Source organism: Sturnira hondurensis, unplaced genomic scaffold (assembly GCF_014824575.4).
Source record: "Sturnira hondurensis isolate 20B ecotype Veracruz unplaced genomic scaffold, ASM1482457v3 Scaffold0012488, whole genome shotgun sequence".
Lineage (NCBI taxonomy): Eukaryota > Metazoa > Chordata > Mammalia > Chiroptera > Phyllostomidae > Sturnira > Sturnira hondurensis.
The window spans coordinates 847637-872483 of NW_028085119.1; the positions used below are offsets into that span (position 1 = coordinate 847637).

Consider the following 24847-nt stretch of genomic DNA (forward strand, 5'->3'; position numbering starts at 1 on the left):
GTGAGCCCTGCTGACTGACCAACCCACACAGGAATTGAGTAATCAGGTCTCAGCTAAAAGCCATCTACGACCTAGCGATGTTGTCTCCACTAGAAGACCTCCCAGGACCCTCAGGCTGTTCCAAGGTTAGGTGAATGGAAAGGAAGTACTTTAGGAAAAAGGAAGTACACCACCCTTCCATTTTCTAACTTTCCTACCTGATCAATTTTCTATTTATTCTTTGGCTAGAGCCCCAGAAAAATCAGTAAAGAAGATAACTTTTTTGTACAAGCACAGCAGGGTGTGACTAAAATAAAGCTGTTTGGGCCAGAAACCTCATTTTGACTTTTCATGATATGAAAGCAAAAGCAGACACTTTGAGTTGTCAGAGAATGGGTCTCATTCTGTCACCTCCCAAGGCTCCGAGCCAGAAAGTCTGACCTCTGAGTGCGGGCAGCTGGCCTCACACATAGTAACACCATGTTATTCGTTGCAACCCTGGTCTCACTTCCACATAAAGGTTACAAAAATACATATATTTTTCCCCATCGAATCCATTTTTAGTTGAAGAATTTTGACCGTTTGAGGTTCATTACTTCACACTTGAGAAACCTACAAACCACAGGAAATGAAAACTTGACTAAATGCAGATGACACAAACAGCCAACCCGAAAGTGTGCCAGGCCCTGCTCAGCACCGGGTGACCTTATAGCAGACAGAGAATGTTCTAATGAAACTCCTTCACCAGCATAAAATGGCTTCAACTTACAGGATTCTCCCCTCTTTCGATCAAAATGTTGCAATCTTGGAGTCTTCTTTTAAAGATGTTATTTATTTATGTTTAGAGAGAGGGGAAGGGAGGGAAAAAGAGAGGGAGAGAAACATCAGTAATGCGTGGTTTCCTCTCATGTGCTCCGTCCTGGGGACCTGGCCCACAACCCAGGCATGCTCACTGACTGGGAATCAAAATGGTGACCTTTCGGTTCGCAGGCGGCACTCAACCCACTGCACCCCATCAGCCAGGGCCAATCTTAAAGTCTTGACAGCACAAGTTGAGTGCAGCCCAAAAGATAATATGGGTTCTGCAAAATCTTCTTGAATTTTCAACACGTTTAAGGTTGTTTCAGCATTCAAAAATACTTGGCCTGCTTCTAAAACAATGCATGTGCAAGAAAAATGGCAAGATCCAACCAACACTTTAAAAATATGTTTTACTTTTACTTATCCAACCAACACTTTAAAAATATGTTTTACTTTTTTTAAAAAAGGCACCATAAAAAACACAATTCATTTTTTTAAAGAATTTTCTCCAGAAAGCATAATTGGCCCATTCATCAGTCTTTCTTTCTGTAAGGGAATAAATGAACAAATTAAGATACGATGTGACACCTCTGAAAGGTTGCTTATCCCCTCTCTCCCTGGAAAACTGGTACGACATTTCCACTCATTTGGCTACAAATAAGACTGGTAAAGACAAGATCTGTAGTTTCTTTATGTGATCTATAAACCTGAGTTCCTGTACTAAGAATGTTCCATTTTAATCTTATTTGATATGATGGTTTCATAAGCTGTTGTATGTATGTATGTTTGTTCCAAGGGCCTTTCAGTGGAACAGAAAGAAATTCAATGAAGACTCATCATAAAATTTCTCTAACCATAGAAGCATAAAACTTCAGAGCAACCACAGAAGAGTCTGGAAAAGGAACACATTCCCTGGGAAGGCAAAAAAGGCAGAGAGGCTGACTACCTGTGGAAAGAAAGACCAGAGAGGAAATGGGGACAGGAGACATGAGGACCAGAAGGTCTTATCACTTTGACACAACAGTAACTGAAAAATCAGGCATAAACCCACCCGAGAACATGTAAACGTCTTCCTCTGTCCTCAGCTGCTTCTAGTAACAGGGTTATCCTCAGCGGGTTATGGTAACAGGCTCCGAGTTGTGCCTTCTCACTTACATACTGCTCTCTCTGTTTGGAATCATAACCTCTCCCTTGGAACTATTACTAAGGTGTCTTTGCTTTTTCTCTATTACACAAACAACATCATGGTTACATCAAAGGAACTCTGAAGCATGGACACCTTTCTTCTGCGATACCTCCACTCACATCACCATTTTTCATGGATCCATTACCTCATTCTTCCTTTACCTCATGCATAGCCCAGGTTCAGTTTTTAATCCATTTCTTTATTTTTACCTTGAATGTTACACCAGATGCACTGCTTCTTTAAAATAGCACCTTTTGGTAAAGGATATGAGGTCACTTACAAACAGACACAGGTTCTTAGAAACACACAGTCTCATGGGAACTTCATTGACTGTCCCCATGATTCAGGGCCTTGCTGGGTTCAGGTCAAGAAAGTGGCTAACCATGCATTGTGATTGTAGCTAGACATGCCCCTACTCCACCTTCTTTACCTGTTCGCTGATGTTTCAGATCCCTTTAGCAGCTACCAAATTTTTCCATTCCATAGGCAGATTTACAACTTAAAATACCAATAGGCTGAAGAAGAGGCAACACAGTGGTATTAATTAACATGTGCTGATTGCATGTCCTTCTGATGGAGAGAAACTGGGGACCAGAAGTGGTGAGGAGGGAATTCCACTGGGGAGAGGCACGGTACTAAGAGGGCAGGCTGGAGGCAAAGGTACACTTCGTCTGTCTGCTGAAGCTGCCCCGCACTGGTCTTGCAGGGATAGAGTACCAGCTGATGGCTACCCACATGGCATCATATTAAAAAGGACTTATTATAAATGGGTTACCCTATCCACTCAGTTAATATGTCCATGAAGTCAAGAACAATTACCATCTGATACTGAGTAGGCATGAGGCTTCTATCTATTACAGGCAGGCCACTTACCAAAAAAATAAAGATAAAAAACAACCCTCAAATATACATAGACACTGAATTATTGGAGAGAAAAAAACAGGTAATGAGGGTGGCAATGTTTAATGCACTCATAATCAACCTGTCATTATTCCCTGGGCAGGCCCTGCAGGTGTAAATTATAGACCTCAGGATAAAGTGACTGGTGCCTTAGGATTAAGTCACCAACAAAAAATGGGTGGAATTCCAAATAGGTGTCACTTTGTATACCTGTGAGTAACAGTACTTGATTTTCACTTTATAAATACCCAGCCTAATGAGTCTCCTTTCATAAATGAATTTCACACTTCTCCTTCAAAAGTCAGCTCACGCTGCAATTTCTCAGATAACTTCCTGGACCTCCCAAATGTAATTTATCCCACCTCTTTGGCACTCCTACCCCCATCTTTCTTTAACCTGTACCATATCCTACCTTTCTGGGTCCATGTTTTGTTGGCCCTATTTCGCCACAAGCTCTGTGAAGGAAAGGCTTTCACAGCAACCTGCCTTATCTGTGACTTACATTTTATTTGTTTAAAGGCTACAATTTCCTCTCTAATTTACATTGTCTTTTATATGTGTGTAATGGCTGCATTTCTCATTTTCCCATAAGCTCCATGAAGCATGGAGTCGTGTCTGTTCTACTTACCACTCTAGACATTGCACAGCTCCCAGCACAGTGTGTAGCATATAGTAGACATCCAGTAAACATTTCTGAGCCAATGTGTTATATATTCACACTTTTCAAATAACCTAGCAGACACAAGTTATACCAAATGGAATTTTGAATAATGGCTAAGTACGGAAGATTTGAATTGAATGGACTAAGACCTGAGACACAGTCCAGTGAAGCCACATTATGAAAACCCACGTTTCGGGTAAACCCTGTGTGAAGGAGAAGGGCTCTGCAGCAAGCCCCAAAGTCAGCGGACACAAGTACTTTTTAGGAAAGAGTGAGAAACATCACATTTTCTGCTCGAAATGCTAGTTAGAGAATAGGGTTATTAGGTGTTTTTCTATTTTTAAGAAGACAGGGACATGATCCATTTATTTAAAATCCAAAATCTAAAAACCATATAATCTAGTCACAAAGAAACTAAGATTATAGATTTCTAATTAAACCGTGTCCCTCCTGTTCTGCAGGATGATGTTCCCTGGAGATCTCTGACTCTACATGTATCTTTATCCCTACATTAGATTTCGAGTAAAGTATGCTGATGCGATTAATGACCTAGGAACTAGCAGGTTTGTGAAGCTGGAATCTCTGGATTCTCACCCTGAGATGTCACAGTAGAACTCAATGGAATCAACTACTCTCAGAAAAGCCTCGATGAGTAGTGGTCCCTACACAACACATGGAATGATCGATGCTCTGGATGTGGACAAATGTCCTCTGTAAACAGTGGACACTATGCCAAGAAAGCAAATAATATTGCTTATAACAGCAGCTGGGAAACAAAGTCTCCTGGTTGGCCCGTTTGCATTGAGCCAGCACTGGTCATCACTCCAGCCTTCTTTTCTAGCTGGGGAACTAAAGACCAGTAATAAGTGTGCAAAAAGGGCACTCAGTTTTCAGGGCTATAACAGCAAACTCCAACTCTGCTCTCCAATACCTGCCTTCAAACTCCCAAATTTGGTCCAAGAACACTTTTACAAATGTAACCCCAGGGGTCTTCTTAGACACTCCTTCCCCAATACAACTGGATTTGCCCCTTCCTCAGTGCTTCCAGTAACGTTTTAATTGGGTCAACCTTTCAAAGCTACTTTTCATGTGCTAACTTCATCTGTCCCTTAGACATGGTTTCCTAGAGGTCAAGAATCATGTCTTATTCTCTTTTATATGCCAGAAATCCAAAATAGGTATGGAGTTGGCTCATATCAAGCCCGCCCCATCGGCATCTCCCTTACAGGGGAAAAAGAATGCCTCTCACATAGTAGACATGAGGGCCTCAGTAAGAATTTAGTGACTGCTCACTATGTGCCAGGCACTGTCCGGCATGTGAGGGATACCATTACACAAGTAGGTGAGCCCTGACTGGTGCGGCTCAGTTGGCTGGGTTAACTGGGTTGCCAGTTCAATTCCCAGTAAGGGAACATGCCTAGGTTTCAGGTTCAGCCCTCGAATGGGGCATATGTAAGAGGCAACAAATCAATGTTCCTCTCTCACAAGGATATTTTTCTCCCTCTCTATCTCCCTCCCTTCCCCTCTCTCCAAAAAAAATAAGATCTTTTATTTTAAGAAGTAGGTAAGCTCTTACTCTCTAGGGGACAATAAGTAGATAAACCAAACAACATAAGGATTACTTTGGATCATAACAAGTATTATGAAAAAAATTAAAATGGGCAATGGGATGAAGAGTGACTGGGAGGAATGATAAGGTGACCAGGGCACTGAACCTTTCAGCTGAGACCTGATCGATGAGAGTGAGCCAGTCACACAAGGATCTACAAGGGGAGAATATCCTTGAAAGAGGCACTAGCCAAAGCAATTTTTGTTACTGGTGGGGGTAGAGCTGGTTAACTGCTGAGCCTTTCTCCTCCATCCACATCAGAGCAAGGTGCCATCTTTCCCCTTCATTCCACATGTTCTTTTCGTTACCATTTCCTTTTTCTTAATTCTGCTCCCTGATTTCCATTTAATTATAAGAACGTGAGCCTCTGCCAGCAGCAAACACATCTGGAGCCCTCTTCTAACCTTTAATCATGCAAAACACCAGACAAAAAAAAAACATTGATAAATAGAAGTTGGCAGTATTAAGATTTACCTTTTATCCCTATTAGGTCTTTCCAACTAATGTTTATTTTACCATTACATCTCATTATCAGTACTGAGGAGAGTCAGAAACTAAATTATGAATTGCTCATCATTTGTTTCTTTCCATATTATCACTTCCATATAGGAAGTTCTATTACGTGGTAAATATCTTGAGCAAAGCTGCACATTGAACTATGAAAAAAAAACCTAGCAATGGCATCTAAATAACATTTTCCAAGATAAGCATAAACATTTTAGTGAATAACTATGCTACTTATTTTAGTATTACTGATTTGAAGTTTCTTCATATTATTATCATGTACTTCATTGCAAGTATTCATTCATCAAAAGCGGTAATCAATACAAGAAAGAAAGGAGAAAAGAAGCGATTTCCTACATCGTGACCAGATTGTCCAGATGTCGTGCCTGGAATATATCACATGTGACATTTCTAGTCGTGTTCCCAATCGTGTGGAACGTACAGATTTTCTGCTGCAATCTGAAAGCCATGAGCCCTGCAGTCAGCAAAAGCAGCCCGGGGAGGGAGGCATCACACGGACTGTGCTCTACCTGATGTCGCCTTCTCTTCCAACTGGAGGCATCGAGCTTCTTCTCGGGATCCCTCTTCTCCCTGAGTGCCAGCCCCACAAACCAAACGAACAAACAACAACAACAAAAAAAAAAACAAGGAGAAAGTCAAAATAATGCAGTCATTTCAGCAATACTTTTGCAAATCTAATTATTATGAGAGCAAGATCTGAAAACATTATACCCATCCCTGATGAAAACTGAGATTTTGGAGAAGCAACAGTGCAGCTGTAGATGTTGGGTAGACAAATATGGGGGCTCTGCATTACAAACGACAGGGTGCCCCCTAAATGGTTCTGTCTATAAACGCTGCCCCTGAGCAGTACAACCGAGGGGCCTCTCTGACCAGTACATCTGGGAGCAGCAATTACTTAGACATACTAGGGCTGGGTCTCCCCATAAGATAGCAGTTCTGCCAGGGTGGTGCAACGCAAGAGAATGATGTTTTACTTTTTATAATTCAAAGACCCGATTTCATGTACTTTTGAAAATGCTATCGCTGTTCACAATTATCTTTTTGAATGTTCACAGCAGCTTTATTAGTAACAGCCCAAAACTGAAAACAACCCCAATATCCTTCAGTGGGTGAATGGTTAAGCAACCTGTGGCACATCCACACCAGGCAATGCTGCTGAGCAATAAAGAGGAGCAAACTATTGACGTCCGCAACGACTTGGATGGATTCCGAGGGCATTATGCTGAGTGAAAAAAGTTAGTCTCCAAAGGTTACATACTATATGGTTCCATTTATACAACAGCCTTGGAATGACAAAATTAGAGGACAAATTAGTGGTTGCTAGAGGTCGAGGTTTGGGGGCGAAGAAGGCAGGTGGCCGTGGCTATAAAAGAGAAGCCCAAGGGACCTGCGTGATGGAACTGTTCTGCATTTTGCGGTGGTCATCACATGAGTCTACACATGTAAGAAAATTGCACAGAACTAAATACGCATAAATAACCCAAAAGAAAAAAGTTCAAGCAGTTGAGCACAAATATTTTAATTCTCTAAAACAAAATTTTCTTTAAAGAGCTATCTATAGTTCAAAGCTCATTTCTATCAGGTGTTATGTCCATCACTCTTTTAAGAGACATAAAATTATAAAAAGATACCACCAGAAGCTACTGAACATTTTCGGCAGAGGGCTAGGATAAAGCTAAGGATGTTTTCATGCAGAAATCCAAAGAGGGCTGTCTGAGGGAAACAAGTGCGCCATGGTCACACAAACCCTGCAAAGGGAATAGAGGGGAAGCCCAAGCTGGTGATCAAGTGGGAGAAGGAAAGAGAACACGGTTTTGCCGCACCACCCAAGGAAACCCGGTACAGATACTGGCTCCAACATTGTCTAAGTAACCCTTGTTTTTTTATCATGGGTGACTCTAATAAAGTCCTCTTGTTGCAACACCAGTCCAAATTTTACCAAGTTAAGAAGAAGCCCCTCATTGACTTGTTGGGTGTAGGTAGTAGGTAACCCATGTCCTTCCACACCAAGAGAAATCAGTTCTGTCGAGTCCCAACAGACCTTGATAGTGCCATTGGTAGGCCAGGTACCTCCCAGTGATGTTCTGCTGGCTGGAATAGAAGGTGGGGGAAGGCAGTGGAGAGTAGGCCTTATTACTTTGTGAACTTCTTGCCCTTGAAAGAGCAATGAAGGTAGAATAAGGCTTTCCAAGTGGCTAGTCCAATGAGGCAGAACATTGAAAAGATGCTGAAGTACAGGACCCAAGTGTTGACCCATTGGTATCATGCATCTTCTTCTCTGGCTTTTTGACATAGGCAAAATCATTCATGATAGACTCTGAAAGGTCTCTGTGTCATACCTCTGCCTCTAAATGTTTGAGCTTCTCAACTCTTGTGATCACTTCATAATTTTTTGCCTCCACTCTGTGCTTCATGCCTAGGGTCACGAGTTGGTCAGGTATCTGTCCTTTTCCCTTGCTCTCAAAGTGCATTTCCATGTTATAATCCTCAGTGGTAAAGGCAAATTTCCCCTTGGTTGCAACCTCCTTGTGGTACAGAATCTGGCAGCAGAATCTGATCTTGAGGTGGGTGCACAGGTCACCAGCAGGTTCTTGTGGGTCTCCTTGTGGAGGCAGTTGCAGGAGTCAATGGGCATATGGAAGGAGATGGCAAGAACCTAGTTGGGGCCAAGCAGAAGTAAAAGGAGCAACACTACCCAGCAAGGACCATGCTGGGGTTGTGGGCCAGACAAGACAGACCTGGTGCCACACAATCATTTTTATCTCTAGGAAAGTGGGTAAGCATATTCTCTGAGCCCTGGTATGATATTCTTTAAAGAGAATCGTCACTGCTATAGCATTAATATACAAGCAGACCCAGCTAGGAGTAAGGGAGATAAATCAAGAGGAATGTCTGCATGGTACTTTTCTAGTTATGCCAAATTCTTCATTTATTTTCTTCTTTCATTGAGTGAATATTTGTTGAGTGCCTGTTATGGGGCTATTTCTGTGGGACCTTAATCTTTAGGCAGAATCCCTTCTGGCAGCTCTGAATTATACTGCAGGCAATTGCCTTCTCAGCTTCCTCCCTAGGCAGCACACTTTCTGTGCACACTTGTTCCACCTATCAGGTCAGTCTGATGGAAGGTATTCTGGACCATAACAAACCGTACTGGTCTGGTTCCATGAATGACACCCGAAGCTACTCTGCAGCTAGAGCGGAGTGATGGACCTCAGACACCGATGTTATCCAGCAGAGGAGCACCCCCAGTTCGCTCTACGTTTGCAGTTCCCGAGCCACATCTCAATGCTGGTAACAAGAATCCACTGTCTCTCAAGGCTGGTTATAAGGTTTGAAAAAAAATGTCCTTTTTCAATTTGTAAAGATTAGTTTCCTTAAATCACCATCAGTATCCACTCATAAGGGAATTGCTTTTACTTGTTTGGGAATAAATATTTTTCCTAGAGATTAAAAATCATCTTCAAATGTCCGTCATCAGGGAACAGTTCCAAAAATTTGTCCTGCTTTTAATATGCATGAAATAGCATTCTGATGGGCAATTTGGGTAAATAAGCCTTTGGTTCCATTATCTCAAATTTATGTGTTATAAGAAGTTTTAATAAAAATTGCTTTCAAAATTACATTTGTGAAAAGGATGTGGATTAATGCTATACCGAAAGACACGTGAACGATTTTTAAAAGGCCCCCATCACACAGCAACTAAATGGAGCAAATAATTTCTTGTTTCACAAGGCCCAACAAGATAGTATACAATAAAAACATGAGGACATATTTTATAATACAACTGCAGACCGAGTCTCTTGAGATGCCAAAATAACCCAGATAAAGTTGTTTCATAGTTGAAAGGATTCTCCTTCGAGCCAGTGAGACTGTTTACTTTTTTATTGCTCTGAATTCCAGAATGGTGAAATAACTCAGCCCTTTAGCTTTCCTCCAAACATTTATTACTTCATTTTAAATTGCCCCTCCTCCAGTTTTCTCACAAACTAGTAAAAATTGCAAAGCCCTGGAATGATCTGCAGATGGAAGGATATTTGGAATACTTTCGACTGGAGAGCTCTCAGAATAGAATAAATAAGCATCTGTCTTCAATAGTATAAACCATGTTGTAGTTGGTGAAAAAAGGCTGAGCTCCTTAGATTCTTGTGTTCATGCTCTTCAGTGCAAGTCTGCGATTTGCTGAATTTGTTCTTACTGGCTTTTTCCCAGCAGAGCTAGAATTAAACGACAATAGTCCAACTGTGGCAGCCATCTGTTGATTTTGCTGCCTGGCATTCACGCACTCTGTCTAGTAAGTGTGTCCTGATTTCCTCTTTAGAGTCACTCTTTCCCACTCTTAATGAATTGTGATTTCTATAAAACCAACATCACGCTCTGCACAGGCCCATCCTCATCCACCCCACACACGACTGAGGGCGAGGCCCATCAGTCCAGGGCATTTCCCTGTGATTGGTACAGGATGGTCATGTGACCCAGAGCTATGTGTATAGACCCACTGCAATTTTCCCTGAGATTCAGAGTAGTCATGTGCCACGGGGCTGTGCCCATTAGTCCACTTCATTTCCCTGTGATTGGTTCACAGTGGTTACGTGGCCCAATCAGGGCTAGTGAGAGATACTCCCTGGGCTTCTGGGAATAGGACTTTTATTTTTACCCACTGATCCTGAAACCTGACAGAACTGTGAACGTTGGAGCTGCTGCTGTCACTTGAGGCGGAGACAAAAGTCCACACAAAGCAGGGCAGAGTCAAAGGAGAGCCTGATGATACAAATTCCCCGTGATATAATTTGAGCCCCCAAACCAGTCATGCCTGAAGCAAGTTAACCCTGGACTTTTCAGCCTGTCAGAAATGATATTCTTTTTAATTTTTTAATCTACATTGATTTTTTAAATCAAAACCATTTCTATTAGGTTTTCTGTCACTTCTGATAGAGGATTCCAGCTGGTACTTTAGCTTTACGAAGCCTGGAGTAGAATTTGATTATTGGCTTCTGGACCTCACACACCGTCATGTACTTCACAACCTACTCAAATGGAAGGTGACAGGAATGATGCACCGAGGAGCTGCTGTTAAAATCTGGCAGACAATTGGACTTTTCATCTGTTTCTGAGGACTAATCCCAAGGTGTTTTATTGAGAGGCCACGTGATTTGTATACTTTAAGAGACGGTCAGTGAGGTGTGGCCCTAAGAAGAGACAGAGAAGAGGTTCAGGAAAAAACAAAGTCCATTATACTCACTGGCCTTAGAGAAGGAAGCATGACACCCCTCGCAGGGCCACAAAGAAAAGACACCAGGGTGGTCAGGAGCAGAAGACAGAAGCAAGGGGGACATTTAGGTCACAGACTTCACTGGGGTTTCCCAGGGTAAGGCACAGCAGGGAAAACCCGTCAGATAATTGTAGACACAGGGGAGCCCAAAAGGATGGAAGGTGTCGCTCTGGCCTTAACCACTTCAGCACCTCACTCTGGCCACCTCTGAGTTCATTGAAGATACATTCTTCATGAGCAAAAACTGCAATTCACTGAACTACACAGGACTGGGGAGACTGGGCCTTGACCAGAGGTTTGCTTCGTTCACGGCCTATGTGGTTCCATAGAGCACTAAGTGCTACTCTTCATTTCTGCTTGTAGGAAACCTAAGTAACCACAGCAGAAGAGAAGAGGCATCAATCTCATACTTGTAAAACTGTAGTTCTTAAACCTGGGTGTGTATCCAGATCACCTGGAGGATGTGGCAGAAATACAGAGGACCATGCCTTTTCCGATTTCAACAAGCCTGGGCCTCTGGATTCCTTATTAGGTCTCCCAGCGGTGCTGATACACACCCAACTTTGAGAATCACCATTGTCAAGGATGGAAATTGGGTCTCATATTCAGACATGACTATCCGGGCCTCTCCTTTTTCCAATATCTCCATTTATCTGTTTCGGCAAGTTTATCACTTCTCAGTTTGCTCTTTCATGGCATGGTCAAAGCCACTAGAAATTCTGAAGCCACATCCTCTCAGCTCTTTGGGACATCAGAGAAGTGTCTCTGAACCCCAGTACACAGAGAGCCCCTTTCAAAGGGGATAAGGAGCATCTCAGTGCCTGCATTCCTAATCCAGAGTTCCAGGGAAAGACTCTGATTGGTCCATCTTGAGTCACATACTTACTCCTAGTCACAGGCACATGTTGGTGAGAGAATGGGGGCAATAATTTCCCAAACCTATATCACTACCCATCCCAAGAGCCACTGGACAGAGAGTGTTGCAACTGGAATCCTCACCAGAATCTCAAAGAATAGGGAAGATCCAGGTCCCTAAGAGGAGGAAGTCTATGTCCCAAAGCTGGGCACAAAGAGGCAGAAAGGGATGCTGGCCACAGGACTGTTCAAAATATATACTCCCAGGTAGACTGAGTTGTTCAAAACCACAAGAATAGAAATGCCTGCTGACTATTTAGTGCCTAGCATGTGGCAGGAGCTTCATCTATGTTACATATAACATGGAATGATATTCAAAATATTTAACAGCATGGATGTTACAGGCGACCTAGTATTCAGAATAGGAAGAGTCCTGGAGGTCCCTGGGGTACAGGTCTTAACAGATCCCATAGTTCAGGGATCCAAAGTGGGGGGTAATGTGGGGCATGGACACTTGAGGGCTTGGGAGAAGTTACTTACCAATCAATACAAAGGTGTTTTAATATTTTAACAGCCAGTATGTTCTTACTGATGCACACCTGCTGAATATTTTCAGTCCTGAGTATCATCTGAACAACCCCACTTCTAAAGGATGGGTACCTCCGGGAAATATGCTGTAATATGCTGGAGGAATGGAAAACCTCTCTTTGGAATATCAATTTTACCCAAAGACATGGGAAGGAAAACGTGATTTGTTTATTTAAGTTCATTGTGGAAGGGTATGTAGAACAGTTATAAATGTTAAGGGTGACCATGGAATGTTGAGGAAGTCTGGGCATGGGGTCCCTGATACTGGGCATGAAGTCCCATGGGGTACTCCTGTGGAAAAGATTGAAAAGCATTGTCACAGCTACTCAATATTGGTATTTGTGACCCCATTTCACAGGAGGAGTCCTGCAGGCGTGAAGACTTCATCTGAGCATGTCTGCTTTGCTTTTAAGTGGGGCAAGATTCAAAACATCTGCCTGGGTCAGAGCAAGCCCATATTTGCTTCTCACTGCTGTTATTTATAGAAAATTTAACCTTAAGTGGGAGGAGAGTTTGTTATTAAATAGCTATATTTAGCGAAAGTACCAACTGGAGAGAACTCTGGGTAAGGAAGAGCATAGACCATGTAGTTTTACAGAGGAATGAGTGATTGCTCCTCAGAGCTAGGGAAGGCCATTATAAAGACAGGCCATTGTGTGTTTTGAGGTTTAGAGAGCCCCAGGCCAAAAAAACCACAGAACAAAACAACACTTATCACACGGAAATTTCAGAACCAAGAACGTAGGAAAGTTTGACACAATCTTTAGGGCTATAATTCAGCATACTAGACCTAAGTTTAGAGTTACATAATGATTGCAAAAATATTCAAATTAAAATAAACTCTCAGACTACTGGGGAATGGAAGGGGTAAGGCTGGTGCCCGTCCTGATTGCTACGGTCTGAGTGTTTGTTTCTCTCCAAAATGTATATGTTGAAATCCTGATCTCCAAGGTGATGGTGTTAGGAGGTATAGCCGTTGAGGTGATCGGGTCATAAAGGTGCAGCCCTCCTGAAAGGTATTAGCACCCTTATAAAAGAGCCCCCACAGAGCTCCCTCTCGCCTTCCCTCATGTGAGGACACAGGAAGGAGACAGCTGCCATCTGTGATCTGGGAAGTAGATTCTCACAAGATGTCAAATCTGACAGCACCTTGACCTTGGACTTCTTAACTATTAGACTGTGAGAAATAAATCACTGTTGTTTAGGCCACCCAGTCTATGGTAGTTCATTAGAGCAACCTGAACAGACTAAGATACTGATTTACTGCGGATCATTATACTCGTATATCCTATGTAAAGATTTGTATCACAGATCTCGAATGAGTGCTGAGAGAGAATCACAGCTCTCCATGCTTGTAGTTTATACTCCACAGGCACTGTATACGCACTTGCTGAATGAATATCTGTTTTAAAGAAAAAATTCCCCCCCAAATCTTTTTTCTTTATTTTGCATAAAACTGAAGCTCCAGGAAACTGTGCATGCATATTCCATGACTTCAAGCTCTGCAGGGCACACAGACAAATGTCTCTGGAAGCCAATGCAGGTTTCAGAGACAATGGGCCTTAGGATCTCATACATCCATTGAGAACCACAGAATGAGAGTTTTTGCTGGAAATTTGGGTACCGGCTTTATTTCTGTCTCTGTGTTGGTTCACAAAATTAGTAATACCTCATATCTACCTAGCACCTCTCAATTTATAAAGTGCTGCCCAGTACATAGTTTTATTTGATTCCTTCAATAACTCTCCATGGTGGCCAGAGCAGGTATCTCCCTGTCTTAAAAAGCACTGTTTTTCTCTACTCACACTTATAAAACCAGACGTGTGGGGTTCTGTCCCAGATAGAACAATTCACCAACACTAGCCAGGTGTCCACAATTCAATCAATTCTGACATTAACCGTAGTCAGCAATGACTCCAGGGGCTAAGGGCTCAGCTCTATAAGAATGCCCTGACTTTAGATGCCAATCACAAGTAGTAGGTCCCCAGGTTATCCACAATTTCTGTCCAACTTAGTTACAAATTGGAGGTCCCCTTGGCCCCCTCTTCAATTTCCATATTTTGTTAGCGTATCGCCTAGGACCCAGGAAAACAGTTTAGTTTTTTTGACAATTTATTACAAAGGATATTTTTAAGGATATAGATGAACAGCCAGATGAAAAGGTGCATAGGGAGAGGTCCAGAAGGGTCCCAGATATGGGAGCTTCTGTCCCCTTGAAGGTGGGGTGGTTAGATGTGTTCACCAACTCTGAAACTTTATAAAACCTATACTTTTAGTAGTATTATGGAAGCCTCCTGATGCGGGCACAACCTATTACTATCTCCATTTGGGACCCTCTTTCTTTTCTGGTGAACTGAGCGGTGGGCAGGGGGGTGGGGTGGTTCATAAATTTCCAAGCTTCTAACCATGGCTTGGTATTTCTAATCATGGTTGGGGTGCTCCAACCCAGAAACCCACACAGAGTTACCCCATTAGAACAAGACACTCCTGTCAACCAGGAAATTCCAAGGGAGTTAGAATCCCTGGGTCAGATGCTCCTGTAACTTATAAAATCACAGGATTTAGGAGCTCTGTGTTAAGAACTGGGTCAAGGGCCTAACATAAGAACCATGATTCTCCTAGCACCCCTATTTACAAGGGTCTTAGGGGTCCTGTATCAGGAACTGGGGGCAGAAATTACAATGTAATAAATATGATATGATATGATATGATATAATATAATATCTCTGTACACCCTCATTTTTCAAATGAGGAATTTGAGTCACACAACTATCAAGAAAGGCAAGGCCAGACCCTCAGCTCACTAGCCATTGAAGAAGCACTTCGATTTGCTCCCATCCATTTTTCAGAGTCCAGGTCAAAGGACCAGAAAGTAGGGTCTTCTGTCAGGAATCAAAAAGGAGGGACAGACAAGAGGTGCTGTCAGAGACCCAGACAGCACCAGTGTGGACACTTTCTGAGAGCTTTTGGAAGGATTCAGGAGGTGACTTCTGAGGGCTAGTTTCCATGTCCTGATCAGTCTCACTTTCAGAACTTATTCTAAGCCATGACATTTGTGGAAGCTGGAATTATGTCTATGAGCAGAAGTTACACCCCTAGACAGTAATATCCAACAACTCTTTTGGTTTCCTGTAGAACTTTCCAGAATAAATGAAAATTGGAGGGTGGATTTTTTTTTTTTTTGGTATACCTAAATTTTCCTAGTCCTAGCCAAAGCTACGGTAAAGGAAGTTTTAGACTCAAGTTCCAAAACTCAACCTCTTTTTTGAAGCCTGAATTGACATAAAGTACTACCATATTTCTCAGACTATAAGACGCACCCCCCCCCCAAAATTTGGGAGGAAATGAGGGTGTGTCTTATCATCCAAATGTAGCATGCCTGGCTTGCTGGGGGCGGGGGGCAAGTGGTGGAGTGGGGTCACATGTTATTAAATATTTTACCACATTTTTGCCTCAAAATTTTTTCCCTATTTTCCTCTTCTAAAACCTAGGTGTATCTTATGGTCCAGTTCATCCTACAGTCTTAAAAATACAGTATTTATTAATTGCCCAAACAAACCTAAAATATTGTCTGGATCTATCCTGGAGGAAAAAATGCTGAACTGGAGTTGCTCAATGCTGTCCTGCCCTCTCCCGGACTCCACCAACGTGTAGGGTCCTGACCAAGCACAGCTCTTAAAGGGACTTTTAAAACATCATTTGAAAATATGATTGTGCGGGCTCCTCATCATGGCCGTACAGGAACTTCCCTCACGGAAGTGAGGGATTTTTGAGCACAGCTTTATGCTCAAAATTCATGGAAAGCCTGTCAGAGAGGACTCAGGATTTTCCTGGATCAATATATAGTCTTCATATTCAGGCTGTGTTACAAATAAAACAATTAATAACAATGTCCTTTCACTAATCTTTGTTGACAACTCTTTAGAAGGGCAATGATATCTAATGAAAACGAGTCAGAAGAACCGTCTTCCAACCCACATAGTTATGGGAACCTGACAAAGTTCATAATGCCTGGGCTTTCTTTTCTCCTTAACAACATGGAGAGAGCAGCAGCCCTTTGCAATGTCACGGCCATGTTTCTAGATCAAATAAGGGAGGGAGCAGAAAAAGCACCCAAGCTCTTTTAAATAACAGACAACATTCTTGTTATTTGCAAAAAGATCCTTATAAAGGTCAGTATTTATCTGTTCACTTCAATAGAAACCATTCAATACAAAATCAACCTAATGAATAGAATCCTGTCACCTTGCACACAGTGATCACTTAGCAAGTATTTATGGTTTGTAGGCTAATCTCCCCATGCAGACAATTAGGTGTGTGTGTTGGGGGTTGGGACAGTGTAGGAGGGGAGGCAGGTTATAATGAAAAGTGCTGCCAAGAGTGAACTTCTGCCATTTTCATTCCTGCTCTGCCTATAAGTGCTTCTTTGCCCAACTATTACTTCTGGGTGGAACCTGACAGAACCACTCACTCCCAGATTATAAGGATCAGGGTAATTTATACATACATACACACAAACACACACACATACATACACACATAACAAACACACAAAAGCACAAACACACACATACTCAAACACACACCTATACAAACACATACACTGAGGCACAAATACACATAAACACACATATGATTAAACACACATGCACATATGAGTGCATGTACATGCATGCACATACACAAACACACTTGCAAACACACAGAACAACAAATGTAACCTGAACAACAGTGAAGAAGTCTGGTAAAGAGGTTTTTCTGTTGCTCAGCCTCACCAAGCCCCCTGTCCATGCCTCTGCCTTTCCTACCAGGAAGCACCCTTTTGGTTTCAGAATCTTTGTGTCAGAGCTTCCAGAAAGAGAAGGGAAGTCACCGAAAATTCGAGTGTGATGCCCAAAGTTCCTGTACAAGGAATTAGTGAATGGAGTTGCCTTTTCCCAGACACTGCTCCATGGTCTGAGCATGCTGCACCCACCTTCCTGCTGGCCCACTGCTTCCCGCAGCGACTGTTGACACACTGCAGATGTTCAGGCTCCCCAGGACTTGCTCACCTCTTTCTGTGGGCCTTCTCTTGCCTCCTCCTCTAAGGAGGAAGAGAGATTCTTACTGGGGATGGGGTTGATCTGGGGCTTTAATGCAGCAAACCAACACAATGGCAAGCCTGCCTTCTTTTCATGAGAAACTTAATCATTCAGCCAACAGTGACTGAGTACCTGCTGTGTGCCTACCTGTTGCTAGGCTATGTGTGGGAGAAATGAGGAGGACCAAAACACAGTCTTGGCCCTCAAGGAGCACCTAGGGGAGGGAACCAATCATTAGAATGTGAGGAGTGTAAGGAGGGAGGTAAGAGAAGGGCACTCGGGCACCTGCAGGCGCTGACAGCTAAGGAGAAGGAAGGCTTCTCAGGGGAGATAACACCCTTTTCCAAGAAAGGGGGGTTGGTGGGTATTCTAGGTAGGGAACAGACTCAAGAAACACAACTTCTGATAATGTTATTCCATTTTAGTTTCCTCTTTAAAATGTACCTTGCATCTCAGAGATAGCTGTGTCCCAATACCTTCCACATACCCCATCCTTCTTCCCAGCCTGCCCATAAATACAGCATGGGTTCTTTTGCTTCTGGCTTCCTAATGGGCAAAGTCCATGGCAATAACGAGCAGGAGATCTGAGGGAGGGAGGAGGGTGAAGTCAAGGCCCTAATTTTATTCTCCTATCAAGGCAGCCTTCTTAGGAAATGCTCTTTTTTCCAGATTCCTCTTGTGGCTTCCTCCCACCCTCATCCTTTTGAGCCTCTGCGTAGTAACAGCTCTTTTACTGTTAAGAGATGCCCTTGTAGTTCTTCTTCATCCCACCCACAGTTTTGTAAACAGTGGCTTTATTAAGCTCTCCTTGAATTATTCCAATATGAGGGCCATCTGTTTCCTGTTGGGACCTTGACTGACAGAACAAATAGCAAATATAGCATAAAGAACAGGATGCAAAAAATGATATAATTGTGTGTGTGTGTGTGTGTGTGTGTATGCCAGTGATGGTAGTGACAGTAGCTGACAGATTCATTCATTTATTCCGTAGACATTTATGAAGGTCAACTATGTGAAAAGAGCAATGGGTAAGAGAACTACACTTTCTGGATTTTATGAGACGGTATCAGTTACAACATTATTTGTTATGGTCAGACTAAATATTTTAATTTGGGGTTCATAAAATATGACTTCAGTAGGTATGGAGAAAGGCAAAATGAGTACTCTCAGTTTACACTCTTGTTTAGGTTAATCCTCCAAAGTCCAAGTCTTTAACAGAAGAAAAGCAAGGGCAGAAAGTCCTAGTCACAACCAAGTAAGAGCTCTGGATTCTGCAGGTTACGCTCTGGGCACAGCTCCCTTGCTTGCCCGCCGAGCACTGAGTCGGCTGCTTTGGGGCAAAAGGCATTGACAGTGATAATGGAGGTTCATGATGGGTCAGGCAAAGAGCTAAGAGCTTCCCATATAATCCTGAATTTATTCTTCACAAAAATTTCTATAAAACATGCATGGGTATCCTCATTTTGCAGAAAACTGAGGCTTAGAATGATAAGCAGTTAGTGGTAGTAGTTAGTGTCTGCTAAACCAGGCCTATATTCAAAGTGCATTGCTCCTAACGACTCTGCTGCAGTGTCTCTTCCAGGAATAGACAATTCACAGCCAAGACCGGAGAGTGTTTAGTGAAGGAGACAATTACAGGTTTGGAGGCAAAGGGCTATCCTGCAATTTTGGCTTACTCTCTGTTATTACATCCACACAGTGAGAAACTGGCTAAGGAACCAACTTCACAGGAATCTTTTGATTCCACGTAGTAGAATTAGCCCTCAGCTACCAATTTTCTCAGATTAGATTAAAAGGATTAGAAGGAAGCTTTAGGAAGAAGGGCAGGGGCAAACCAAACAAGGTGTACCCCAGGAGCATACCAAAGATTTGTTTCTGTGGAGGCTCTGACTCCCTTTGAACAATCAAATAATTATTGCTTTGGGGAGGTAGTGGAGATTAAAGTGAAAATGGGAGTGGTTGTAAGGAATGCATTTGAAATTTAAATCTGTTCTACTTGTGATTAGTCACGTTGGGTCAGAGGTGGGAATCTTGAACACACACTCTTTTGGGTACAAGAGCAGCCAACCTAACCACACAGGTGGATTTTATAAAGGCAAGCAATGCAAATGCTTGTAAATTTAAAGTACCCCATAGATTTTGAAGAACTTAAGTTTAAAACTTGTTGATGCCCTTATAAAAAATGTATCCTTCTTTCCCCCCACACACCTAAAATAATCATATATCATGGTTTATGCTCGATGTCCCAAATGATCATTAATCATGTCCCCTTTCACTCTCAAAAGTGTCAATTTAGATGATAAATTTTCACCCTACATTTGATGTATGTAACTAATCAACAAAAGGTGAGACAAAGGGCCCCTGAGATTTCAATACCCCAAGCCTGGTTTCAGAATGCACGTTGTCTTCTTGTATAGGCCTAAGTGATAAAATTAACCTCTCTGATCCTTTACATGTCAAGTGAGAATAAAATATGTGGTCCTTAACTTTTATGAACAATATAAATAGAAGTAGTTCATAGACTTATAAATCTTAGATGTAGACTCAACCTGGAGAGATCATTTAGCACATAAGTCTATGCAGAAACATATAGAAATGATGATGATATAATCAGCCTTCCCAATGGCCCTCTGCTATTGTGGAGAAATCTAGTGACATAACCCAGCTACGGTAAACTACATGACAGAGAGCTGATGGCCTATTATCAAGTGGAATTTTAATTGCCAATCAGCCTGTGTCTGTTTGCCTGTGCTTACTACAACAAAATATCCAGTAATCTGCTTGTGCTGTTAACAAACCTCAGAAAGGTGTCCAACCTGGATTCAGTTCCTGGTTTTCAATGTGAATTGTACTTGCCAACTCATTGGTAGACTTCATAGAGAAGGGTGGAATCAAAGGACCCAACACCAAAGACCCACTGGCTGTGACCAGAGGCACTGGGTCTGGTCCCAGTGATTTGTTTCTTCAGTGCCTCTAAAGGCCATCACACTCTGCTCCTCTCTGTCCTGTTTATTCTTGGTTTGAATAAAGTGTGTCCCCAATCTCCACTATTCAACCAGGCTTAACAATTTTATTCAGATGATGACTGATAAATTGGTGGTGCAAGAAAAAAAAAATCACCAAAGTGCATGATATTCAGCCCAAAGCCTGGAATGGTAGCCAGTGCTATTCTTGGGCCTCTAGCTGAGGCTATGGGTGGAAGGGATACAATAAATCAGTGTCTTAGAGAAGGAGCTGGAAAAGGCCGACTTGGTTCCCCTGCTTCTTCATCTGCTTGTAGCTAACTTTCCTTTCCTCCTCTCCACCCCACCCCACACCCCCAACCCTGCCTTCTCCAAACACAACTGGGGTCCAGAAATGGCAGTGGGCCACTCCTTCAGACTTGGAACACCCTAGAATCTAGAATCATTTCCAGGGCAAGTACTACAGGCTTTTGATATAATACAGGGTTTCGTGTTTATGGAATTGAAAAGTTGGCCACAACTGCCCGGGAATTAATCATACGCCAAATTGAAATTCGGGTGCCAATAATTTATAAGGTACTATGTTTCAGAATCTGGGTTTTTTTTTCACTCTTACAATAGTTGTATAGGAAATGAGAAGGGGCAAATAAAAATAGTCACTTCCCAATGCCTTTAATTCTAGGGAAATGTTAGGGTGACTTTGAAAGTTACTTTATTCCTTTGAAAAAATGGATTGCCCATGGGCTTTAGTGAAAGAATATTGTTTTCCTTTGTCACAGTTTGTGACATGCATCTCTATGCATCTCTACCTAGACTTCTTCTATAATTTTGCTCCTTTATTATTATGGGGCCCCTTGCCACACATTGGTCCAGCTCCAGTTCAATTTCTGGTCTTGAAACACAAATACCAAGATTAAAAATAATATCCATGGCAATTTAAAAACCCATGAAAACAAATCATTCATGCAGCAGTACTCCTTGGCTAAGTTGAATCATGGTGGATTTCCTTGGGGAGAGGTAGAAATCTACTGTGAGCAGTTCCCCGTCTTTTTAATTTAGTGATCAAAGGCCCAATTGAAAGAGATATTTGTGTAAAAGCAGAAAGCAGTTACACTAAGCGTGGGTAGAGCTAATGCAAATCCTAGAGGGTTTTGCCTGTGTCTTAGAGATTTTTGGAAACTATTTGCAAACTTCAAAATTTAATTCACAAAACATTTACCATTTACACCTATATGTGCATTTTACTTTATAATTTTAAAAGGTATTTCATACATATTATCTCATATGAGCCATGCAGCAGCCCTTTGAGGAAACTGCTACCATACTCACTTCACACTTGGCTCAGAAAGGTTATGCGATTTGACCAAAATCATACGGCTAATACTCAACTCCAGATCTGCCCGATTTTCAGCGTGGGGTGCATTTCACCACATCCCAACTGACTTGTTTATGCTTACTGTATACAGAGTAGTGCGCCAGGTTTCAGAGAACTACAGGTTAGAAAACACTGCCCTGCCATCTTTGAGGCTAAGACAGAAACACAGGTAACTTGTAACACAAAGTAGATGGGATCACCATAAAACTTGCAGGAGCACATGCTGTGGAGATTCTGGGAATGATAGAACCATATTTTGTAGGGGGACTAGGAAAACCTTGGCAAAAATAAGTTTAACTTGAGGCTTGGAAACTGGGCATAGAGTGAGCAGGTAGAGCTGGAAGGCAGGGATACCTTATGAACTAAGTGGACCATGTGAAGAAAGGAAGGGAAAAATTATGGTGCATGATGAGAACAGTAAGACACAGGTTCTGGCCAAAGAGAGGGCATTTGTAGGGGAGGAGAAACAGGGTAAACACACACTACAGTGTATGAGGGCCATGGTAAGGCTTTTTACTCAGTTTGCCCGGGTGTGGGAGGCCCGTAGTGAAGCGTAAAGATTGCCCGCTGGGAAGATTTCCATTGGTCTGGAAACAGTGTGTAGACTGGATTGGCATGTGTACAGCTTTTGAGTAGGGAGGACAGTGAAGAGTCCTTAAAAAAAAAGCCATCATGACCATTGTGATTCAGGGAGAGTAGCTGACAAAATGAGGTCAAGCAAAATCCAGAAGAAAAATCAAGAGTTGAGAAATAATCCCCAGTGAAAAGACGATTCTTTGAAGGCGAGCCATTTCTTTGGGCAATTAATGAAACTGGAGGGAAGCCCTGTCACATTAAAAGGCCATTAAACTTAGTATCCTCTAAGGCGCCTTGAGGGGATGAGAGAGCGCCTGGCTCCACAACCGCTATCTTTCAGAACTCAAGAAAAATGGAGTGGATGGCTTACTCCCATATGGAAGCCTTGGAGGCATTTCAGTGTTTGCAGTGAATTTAATGTACGGAGAGTAATTAGTGCCGACATCAGACATCAGATGAGATCCAATAAAAAGATGAATGCCCTGATTCTAAAAGAACAATAAAAATGGGGGTGGGCACAGGGGGTGATAGAAGCTAAAAAACCCAGCCTGGGCTTATCTTTGTACCCTGAGCTGGATCCATGATGCATAATCTGCTATAGTTCCCAAGGCATCCCTTTTTCTGCCACAAACGATGACACTCTCCTTCCCAGATGTTGAATCAGACTGACGTTTACCATCCACTGGCAGCTCTGACAGATGTTATTTGAAATCTCACCCGTTCTGGTTGAACTGCAGGCCCGGCTGGTCTCTTAGATGCCATAAGCAAGAGGGGAAAAATGCCACTGAGGGTGAGCAAAAATAGAGCTGTGTTCACTAATAACCTTTTGGGTTACAGGTAAACACCAACACAGTGACTGACACGTGGGACGCACCCCGGTGCACACACATACCCACATATATTCACATACGCATGCACATGCACGCGTGCATAAGCACCCACATCCACCTTCACCCCGATGTGGCCCCTCAGGAGCTCTGAACTGGCAAGCACTTCATCTTGATGCTAGATAGAACCCAAAGTGAAACCCAGTCATGTTTTTCTCTAAAAATTCCTCTCTACTGCTGACTTCTTACGGAAATAAGTGTTGAGTTAATCTGATTTTAAGTCACATCTATGAAAGCATTGTTTAATGTCCTATTTTAACCTCCTGTTCCCTGACATCGTGCTGAAATTCTAACAAAATTATAGTTTTTTAAACATTAGTGCTAGGCAAGCCCTCCATCTATCTTTCCTTCCTTCCTTCCTTCCTTCCTTCCTTCCTCCCTTCTTTTTGCCATTTTAAATAGTCACAACAGCTCCAATTCTAATTTCCTGTCTCTCATAGAACTATGGAACGTGGGAACAAAAAAAGAATGCAAAGGCCATCCAGTCCATCAGCTGAAGTTCAACATCAGGAAGCAGACCAGACAGAAGGCATGGCTGGCTCCAGGCAAATAGTTTGGTTTTCTGTTTTGGTTTGGTTTGGTTGGTTTTCCCTAACAAAAAGGGGTGAGAGAAGAGGGGACTGTGCGGTGCCATAGTGGTGACCTTCTGCAACGCTGCCCTGTCGCAGACTTGTCCCTCTGGTGGCCTTTTTCTTTCCCTTTTAAAATTTTATATTATTTTTTAAAATTAAATTTACTGGGGTAAATTAATTAGTGACATTTTATAATTTTCAGGTGTACAAAATTCTAATTCAGTATCTGTGTACTTTACAGCATGCTCCCCAGCCAAAGTCTAGTTACCTTCCAGCTTTCTCCTTTTTGCCCCTGCCTCCCTGCTCACTACTCTCTTTTCCCTCTGGTCACTGCCATTCTTCTGTTTTTATCTATGAGTTTGTTTTTAAAAGTAACAAACTACTAATCCAACAAAAACTCTGGTGTCCTTTGAGACCAGCAATGCAACAGTTTTTTACTAATGGAGGGCTGAAGAGATGTAAGGTGGAGTTAAGCACACTCAAATGTACTTTTAAGACAAGAAAACAGAATAAAACAATTGTCACAATGTTAGCAACGTTTTAAAACAAACTTTTAGAGATTCAGGGTTCAGGCGGCTGGCAATAGCAGGCCTCCCTACTCCCCCCAAATATTGCAGAAATATTTTTCTACTTTTTTTCCCAAATGATAAATAGGAAATACTCTGATAACTAAATGCAGGAATTATGATAGTTCATTCCACAAACAAGTACATTATTTGAAATATTCTTAACAAAGAGAAATACATGCTTTATTCATATATATACAATATGCATAGGTTAAATATGCATGTGTATATCTAAAGGGGGGTCTTCTGTTTAGTAATTTTCCTTGGCCAGATGTGATTAACTTTGTATTGAAATTTTGCTCCTTTTCATAAAGACTTTATTTTCATAATCAAACTTGTTATCTTTCTAAAAATGCAGGAGAGGGGCATACATTTCATGCTTCACAGCTGGAAGACCAGCTCTCCCACAGCAGATTAAAGTTTCGATCTTTTTGAGTTTGAACAAAACACA

General features: G+C 42.1%; 1 protein-coding gene across 1 annotated transcript in view; it reads right to left on the minus strand.

Annotated features, from left to right (window-relative positions):
• Positions 1 to 24847, minus strand: part of FAM107B (family with sequence similarity 107 member B) — a 193910-nt gene that overhangs the window by 112372 nt on the left and 56691 nt on the right. Inside the window, 1 exon segment of the mRNA XM_037060731.1 lies at positions 6171 to 6231. Within this exon segment, the coding sequence (XP_036916626.1) occupies positions 6171 to 6231 (61 nt within the window).